The 8,606-nt window shown below is 43.6% G+C and overlaps 1 protein-coding gene and 1 pseudogene across 1 annotated transcript in view; one reads left to right on the top strand and one right to left on the bottom strand.

Annotated features, from left to right (window-relative positions):
• Nucleotides 1-1,791, bottom strand: part of LOC144502972 (SEC14-like protein 2) — a 68,825-nt gene extending 67,034 nt beyond the window's left edge. Inside the window, exon 1 of the mRNA XM_078227420.1 lies at nt 1,658-1,791. Within this exon, the coding sequence (XP_078083546.1) occupies nt 1,658-1,711 (54 nt within the window). The 5' untranslated portion in view covers nt 1,712-1,791. The remainder of the gene's footprint in view (nt 1-1,657) is intronic.
• Nucleotides 1,792-5,595: 3,804 nt separating this feature from the next.
• Nucleotides 5,596-5,727, top strand: LOC144503265 (U2 spliceosomal RNA; annotated as a pseudogene).
• Nucleotides 5,728-8,606: the final 2,879 nt, after the last annotated feature.

An 8,606-nucleotide genomic window follows, 5' to 3' on the forward strand; every position in this document is an offset into this window, starting at 1 on the left:
GGTTTGCACCAACTGTTCAAAAGAGCATCCCACTCAGGCCCACGCCCACCCCCCCATCCCCATAACCCCGCGCATTTACCATGGTCAATCCACCTAATCTCACATCTTTGCACACTAAGGGGCAATTTAACATGGCCAATTCATCCAACTTGCACATCTTCAGATTGTGGGAGGAAACCGGAGGAAACCCACACAGACACGGGGAGACCGTGCAAACTCCACACAGACTGTCACCCGAGGCCGGAATTGAACCCAGGTCCCTGGCGCTGTGAGGCAGCAGTGCTAACCACTGTGCCACCGTACCTTGCACCAGTACCCCATTTGTCATTTAATCTCCCCTGTTTTACTCTCCTCTTCCTCTTTTCCCTGCCTCCCTACTTGCGTAATACCTGTTACATCTCTAACTTTTACCAGTTCCGATGAAAAGTCATCAAATGGAAATATGAACTCTGTTTCCCTCGCCACAGTGTTTTCTATTTTTAATTTAAATCAGGTGTGGTCATTGTTTTTATAGTTGGGGTGGAGCTTTGAAAGTCGAATGCCAATGTTTTGCCAGGGTTCACTGGGAGAAGGACCCCAGGAAATGTTGGCAGTGAGTAAAGACCTGGGTCACTTGTGTCATAATTTCCTGGCATGTACCACAGGCATGACATTGCTATGGTTCCATTTCCAGGGAATTCTGCCCGGAGGAAACTCACGCAGACACGGGGAGAATGTGCAAACGCCAATCAGACAGTGACCCAAGCCAGGAATCAAACCCGAGTCCCTGGTGCTGTGAGGCAGCAGTGCTGACCACTGTGCCACCGTGTCGCCCCTAAAAGAGGGCGATTCACCCTCTATTTCATCTCTCTTTCTCTAAGAAAATGCCTGATTTATCAGCTGATTCCCTCCCACAATGTTGCAGCCAAGACTTGGTGATTGCTGCAGCACCAACAAACACAAATATTTATTTGTTTCAGTGTCTGCAGTCCCGGTAATACAAACTGAGACACCTCTCCTCTATAATCCGTTATCCTCCAGGTGTTCTGAAATGGTACCTCCCTATCACAACATTGACAATGCCACTAATGTTGTATCTGAAAGCTGAGGGCTCGCGATACCCTCCCAGCCCTGTAGCTCCTGGGAGGCTATTTGTCCCTGTCCATTGAGGTAGCAACACCAGCCCAGAGTTTATGGGGGCAGATTGTGTGCGGGGGGCGGGGGGGGGGTCTTCAGATGACCTGCAGTAAGTAACCTTCTGTCCTTGTCCTTTGTACATTTCCAGCATTTGCTTTTCCATGGATACAAAGGCACCTGTCTCTTTCTAATGGGTGTGCAGGCAAGAAAATCTGCCTTAATCCCGCACCTCAAGCTGTGTCCAGCCCAGTTACTGACTACCCTTTGTAAAAAAAAAGGGGGCCTTGCAGTGCAAAGTCGAGCATTTTATGTTTGCTCAGCAGCGAATCTCCCCAACTAGCCACAGAGGAGAGAACCCGTTCAATGGGAATCGCTGAAATAGCGGCAAGATCTTGACACTGACCCAAGTGTCGGGAGGGTGCCGCTGGTATTAGGATTATCCGGCAGCTGTTATAAAAACCTGTTGGGTAGCAGAGGGATTGGCTGCTGATTCCTGGCCCGATCGCACTGCGCTCTCCTGTCTCCCCCTCTTGTCCCTTACCTTGCTGAGAGTCTCAGCCTGTTTGGGGCTCAGGTCGCCGACCCTTCCGCTCATCGCAGCTCCCGCAGCTGATCTGACAGAATGGCGCTCCGCTCCGCCTCGCCTCTGACGCTGGGCAAAGATCCCTCAGCATCCCTCCCTCTGCTGGCCTGACATATACACAGGGCAATGTGCCCATGTATGACCCATTTACGTGGCAGCAGGCTCCCCTTGCGAACCATGAACAGTGCCCTCCCTGCACTTTGAACTTATCTAACATTACAATTGTGCCAGCGATTGGGAGAACAAAAGCTTCCCATTTAAATCAGTAAGAAGTCTCACAACACCAGGTTAAAGTACAACAGGTTTATTTGGAATCAGGAGCTTTCCGAGCTCTGCTCCTTCCTCAGGTGAGTGGAGAGGTAGGTTTCACAAACATGGCATATATAGGCGAAGACACAATTGCAAGATAATGGTTGAAATACGAATCTTTTCTGGTCATCCCACTGAATCAAGACTTGATTACCTGAAAAGACTCACGTTCCAACTATTATCTTGCAATTGAGTCTCTGTCCATATATGCTGTCTTTGTGAAATCTGCGTCTCCACTCACCCCATGAAGGAGCAGTGCTCCAAAAGCTCATGATTCCAAATAAGACTGTTGGACTTTAACCTGGTGTTGAGACTTCTTACTGTGTGCCTTATGTCTAACACCAGGTTCTCCACATCATTTAAATCAATCATCTCCATTTCAGAAAGTGTCCAAGAGAACTAAATTGTAACTATCACATTGAACCACTTGGATTCCAGGGCCAGTTTCCAGATAATATAACACCCAAGTCGACCTTTGTTTTCTTTGTTCCTTAGGGGGTTTTAGTTAAGTCGGGTAGCATGGTTGGTGCAGGCTTGGAGGGCCTGTTCCTGCACTGTAATTTTCTTTGTTCTTTGTTGTTCTTTGTACCTCTTCACTATCCTTCCCCACCCTTTCACTTCACTACACCAAGTTCACTTTGCTTCATAACACTACATTCTGCACCCTCTCCTTTCTTTCTCTATGTACAATATGCTTTGTCTGTATAGCACGCAAGAAACAATAGTTTTCACTGTGTTCTAATACATGTGACAATAATAAATTAAAACATCTGTGCTGTCAGAATGCTTATCCAGTTTAAAGTTTATTTATTAGCGTCGCAAGTAAGCTTACATTAACACTGCAATGAAATTACTGTGAAAATCTCCTAGTCGCCACACTCCGGCGCCTGCTTGGGTTCACTGAGGGAGAATTTAACGTTGGCTAATTCACCTAACCAGCATGTCTTTCGGACTGTGGGAGGAAACCAGAGCACCCGGAGGAAACCCACGCAAACATGGGGAGAACGTGTAGACTCCACACAGACAGTGACCCAAGCCGGATTTGAACCCGGGTCCCTGGCGCTGTGAGGCAGCAGTGCTAACTATTGTGCCCCATCGCCATTTCTTAATTCTTTTTTAAATTCCTTCATGGGACATGGGCATCATTGGCTAGCCAGCATTTGTTGCCCATCCCTAGTTGCCCTTAGAGGGCATTTAAGAGTCAACCACAATGGTGTGGCTCTGGAGTCATATGTCGGCCAGGCCAGGTAAAGACAGTTGATTGCCTTCCCTAAAGGACATTAGTGAACCAGATCAGCGTTTCTGACAATCGACAATGGCTTCATGGTCATCAGTAGATTCTTAATTCCAGATATGTTTTATTGAATTCAAATTCCACCATCTGCCGTGGTGGGATTTGAACCCGGGTCCCCAGATCAGTAGCCGAGTTTCTGGATTAATAGTCTAGTGATAATACCACGAGGCCATCACCTCCCTAAAAAGTACAAGGGAACTAAATTGTAACTATCATGTTGAACTACTTGGACTCCACGGCCAGTTTCCAGATAATATAACATCCAAGTCTGTCTCTTCACCATCCTTCCCCATCCTTTCACTTCATCTGTGCTCCAGAATGCTTATCCAATAATCAGTCTCGGATGAACTGTATTTTCCAACAGCTGAATATCAGAAAAGCTGAAGCCATACTCCCTGCAATAAACCCTTCTCAACTCAATTCCTCTCCTCCAATTTCAGACTGAACTGCACTGTTTGCAATCTCCAAATTCAATACATCCCCAAGCTGACCTTCCAATCCAAATTCTCCCTATCACAAAAATTGCCTATTTTCATCTCCAGAAAACTGCCTGCTTCCACCTCACCTCCGCGCATCCACCATTGAAAACATCATCTTTGCCCTTTTCACCTCCAGGCCAAATTATTCTAATGCTCTCCTTTACCCTCCTCCCGTCTTCCAGCCTCTATAAAGTTGAGGTCATCCAAATGTCCGTATATGTTCCTGCAATGTCCCATTACTGATATATATCAACCTCAGACCGCTAAAGCCTCAAATATAAAATGACCAATCTTAAATCCCTTCATGACCTCCTCTATTTTCATCTCTGTAACCTCTGCAGCTTCCTCTAACACTCCAATTCCAGCCTTTTGTGCATTCTACCTTTCCCTTCACCTCAGCATTGGCAATTCTACCTTAAGCTACCTAAGTCCCACTATGTGAATCTTCCTCTGCAATTCTCTACACCTCTCCCTTTCCTTTTCAACCAAGCTGTTGGCTTGAAATTCATTTGGTTTAGTAAGCTTTTGTGAAGCACTTTGGGACATTTATCTACTCTCAAGGTACTATATAAATGTAAGTTGCTATTTTGAAATTTATTCCAAGTTGCCAATGTGGTATGCCATTAGGGAAAATCTTCCAAAACAATAAATCACTTTAATGGAATGGAGTGTACTGCGATGTAAAAAGTATAGATTTGTTTATTGGTTTGCTCCATCTACATCTGGATCATGTAGCTGCACTCTAGCTAAGTAGATATTTGTGATCTTGGATCTTTCCTAGCCTCACATTTATACCAGGAATAGGCAGGTTGCCTTCTGAGGAAAGGTTGGATTGGTTAGGCTTGTATCCACTGCAGTTTAGAAGAGTAAGAGGCAACTTGATTGAAACATTTACGATCCTGAGGGGTCTTGACAGAATGGATGTGGAGAGGATGCTTCCTCTTCTGGGAGAATCCAGAACTAAGGTCACTGTTTAAAAATAAGGGGTTGCTCATTTAAAACAGAGATGAGGAGAAGTTTTTTTCTCTCAGAGGGTAGAGAATCTTTGGAACTCTTCTTCAAAATTGGTGGAAGCAGCAGGGACGTTTTTTACACAGAGGGTGGTGGGGGCCTGGAATGCGCTGCCAAGTAGGGTGGTGCAGGCAGGCACGCTGACATCGTTTAAGACTTACCTGGATAGTCACATGAGCAGCCTGGGAATGGAGGGATACAAACGATTGGTCTAGTTGGACCAAGGAGCGGCACAGGCTTGGAGGGCCGAAGGGCCTGTTTCCTGTGCTGTACTGTTCTTTGTTCTTTGTTTGGATATTTCTTAAGGCAGAGCTAGGTAAATTCTTGATAAACAAGAGGCTGAAAGATTATCAGGGGTAGGCAGGATTGTGGGGGTGAGGTTACAATCAGATCAGTCATGATCTTATTGAATGTCAGAATAGGCTCGAGGGGCTGAGTGGCCTACTTCTGCTCTTAATTTATATGATTGTCTGGTAAGTTTGATACAAAGTATAAAAAGTGCTATGTGAACTTTAGGTGCTGGTCTGGTTTTGGCTCATATGTGACACTCTCTCAGAGATAGTGCATTCAACTTCCACACCATGGACATGAGCATGTTGTTCAGTTTGACATTTCAGTGCAGTATAGGTGGAGTGCTGCACTATCAGAAGTGTGCCATCTTTTGGATGAAGCATTTCATTTTATCTACCTTCTCAGATGGATATAAAAGAGTTCCCATGGCACCAAAGAAGATCAAGGGAGTTCTCTCTGGTCACCAGGCCAGTATGCATTATTCATCCCTCAAGCAACTTCACTGAAGCAGATTCGCTTCTCGGCCTTTTGGCTAAGATCAAGTGTAGTATGGATCGCCTGCACTTGGTTGAGGTCATTGGGTTGCACTGAGGCTTCATATGTTTCATATGAAGCAATTTTTTAAAGCGGCATCTCGACCTTTTGGCTAAGATGCAAATGAGCTCAAGTCTTGGAGGAGGAACCTCCCCCTTCTCCAATCAGCTTGGCTCATGTAGATCAGGCTCAGGACAGGTGATTTTGGTCGCTCGCCCTGTCTTGTCAGCCTGGATCTGAAATGTCTCAACTTGTTGAGACTCTGAATTGGATTTGATTTGATTGAATTGGAAAAGTATAAAAAAAAACTTCACTGAAACAGATTATCTGGTCAGTTATCTATCTCACTGCTGTTCCTGGGACTTTGCTATATGCAAAATGGCTGCGGTGTTTCCCTGCACTGTAATGTGGGGTCTACATTACAATTCTGACTATATTTCGTTACCAGTAAAGTGTTTTAAGACACCTTAAAGTTGTGAAAGGTGTAATATAAAAGCAAGTTATTTCTATCTCATTGCAGATCATATTTTAATACAGTTGCTGTCAGAGCATAATTGGCTGTCAACATGCAGGAATAATGAATAGTTGCTGCATCGTTGAAAACAGCCATCTCACCTGCCTACATAAATCAAAAATAAAACTCACCAGCAGGATAAATAATCTACCCTGCGTCATAACTTAGATTCTTTATTGAAACTTGTTTGTAAATCAATTCAATCAATACTATTTCACTAAGGGGAAAAAAAGATGAGTCCTGAGCAAAGCACAAATGAATATTGTGTTAAAAGTGCTGATGCCTAAAATTTTCAGCATTACTATTTCCCTGTAATTTAAAAAATTGGAAGTATTATTTATAGTGTTGTTGCTTGTAAGAAAATGGGCACACACTCTGCAAATTTAATTTAGTTTAATTTCCCTTGAGTTTTGTAAATTTTGCTGTATCACGTTACCTGTTTTTGGTATCAACAGAAAGCACAGGAAGCAACATCAAACTTAAAAACTGAAAATATACATGGCATGCATTAAAAAATACAAAAAGTTAACCAAACATAGAAGATTTAAAAAAATATTTACTATTTTTCACTTAGATTGAGTACATAAGTATGCCTCACATCAATTTTGGTAAACATTGGCTGAGTGGAGCTTTTGAGTTTCCGCATGCTGTACCTTGATTTCTAAGATGTGCATTCATAAATTTCACACCATATCATGTCTCGGGAGGGGGTGCAGAGGATATTCACCAGGATGCTGCCTGGGATGGAATATTTAAGTTACGAAGAGAAGTTGGGTAGGCGTGGGTTGTTTTCATGGAGCAGAGAAGACTGAGGGGCGACCTGATCAAGATGTACGAGATTCCATGGACAGAGTTCCCTCTAGTTGAAAGGTCAGTCACGAGGGGACATTGGTTCAAGGTGAGGGGCAGGAGGCTTGGAGGAGATGTGAGGAAAACCTTTTTTACCCAGAGGGTGGTGATGGTCTGGAATGCACTGTCTGGGAGGGTGGCAGAGGCGGGTTACCTCACATCCTTTAAGAAGTATCTGGATGAGCACTTGGCACATCAAAACATTCAGGGCTATAGGCCAAGTGCTGGCAGATGGGATTACTGATACTTATTGCCCATTCGCAGTTTCTATCCCTCTGTTTGCCTCCCATTCATGTGTCTATCAATATACGCTTTGTATGTTGCTAATGTGCCTGCTTCTACCATCTCCACTGGTGGTGTTCCAGGCGTCCACCACCCTTTGTGTGAAAAACCTTCCCTGCACATCTCCCCTAAACTTTCTCCCTCTCACCTTGAACCAGTGCCCTCCAGTGGTTTTGCATCTAAATGTCTCACAAAGCAAGTCTGCTCTATAAACCCTCAAAGGTGGTGACAATCTGTTAACAGAAGTGTTCCATTTCTGACAGTATGCTCGTGTTAATTTTAGAAAAACAAATTCCCATCCCAGCTTGCCAAAATTTTACATTTCAACCCTCACTGACAACCATGTAGTGTGTCCAGCACGCATGCTCCTCAATTGTTTTGTGAAAATTGTCAACTATGAGTTAAACAAAAAACAAACTCTTCAATTAATATTCCCTATGTCACTGGGTCTCCCAAGAAAATTTCAAGAGCAATTGGACCACTGTCCTTCTGAAGTCTGGCCCTGCCGTCACAGCGGACTTGTCCCTCAGATCTAAATGATTTGTAAGTTAGAGACACAAAAAGAGAAAAGCAACAGAGAAGATAACTCGTAGTGGACAATTTTTCTTCAGCAAGTAGTCCTCCAGTTCCAGTTCATTAGAAACTCAACAACTGAACTATAGTCTGATAAGCATAAGGTGCAGTCTGACCGATACATGATTCTTAACCGTAACATGGTTGATTCTAATTTCTAACTTACTCAAGTAGTCTGCTGAGTGACACCCATACTGGCACCCACCACTGCAACTCCCAACACAACTCCATGTTGCATGGTTCTGCAAATGAACAGCATCAATTTGCCACATCTGTGGCTGATCATATTGGACAACACTATAACATGCAGGCATCTTTTAGCCAGGGAATGGTGAGTGGCACCGAAAGAACCTAGTAAAATAAAGAATGGGGGATTTTAAAAAACAGGTGATGTTATGGATGTAAAAGTAGCTGGTCTTTGAGAATGAAGAATATGAGGAGTGAAAGCTCGGACTGAACATAACATTGAGATTGTGAACAATTGGGTTAGACAAGGAGAAAAGGAGTGGTATGGAATAAGTGGGAGGGTTTGAAGGTGATGGCTTCAGTCTTTCCATTGTTTGTCTGGAGGAAATTGTGACTCATCTAAGGCTAGATGTTAGGCAAGCAGTCTGATAACACAGATTGGAAAGAATTCACTGCAAAAATATTAATTAAACAAATTAACATATGTTGACAATGAATACTTTAATTTAGATAACTCCTTATCACATCAAACTTCAAAAGAAATCTGAATAATGAAATCCTTTTGCAGTGCAGTAATTGTTATGT

Source organism: Mustelus asterias, chromosome 13 (assembly GCF_964213995.1).
Source record: "Mustelus asterias chromosome 13, sMusAst1.hap1.1, whole genome shotgun sequence".
NCBI lineage: Eukaryota > Metazoa > Chordata > Chondrichthyes > Carcharhiniformes > Triakidae > Mustelus > Mustelus asterias.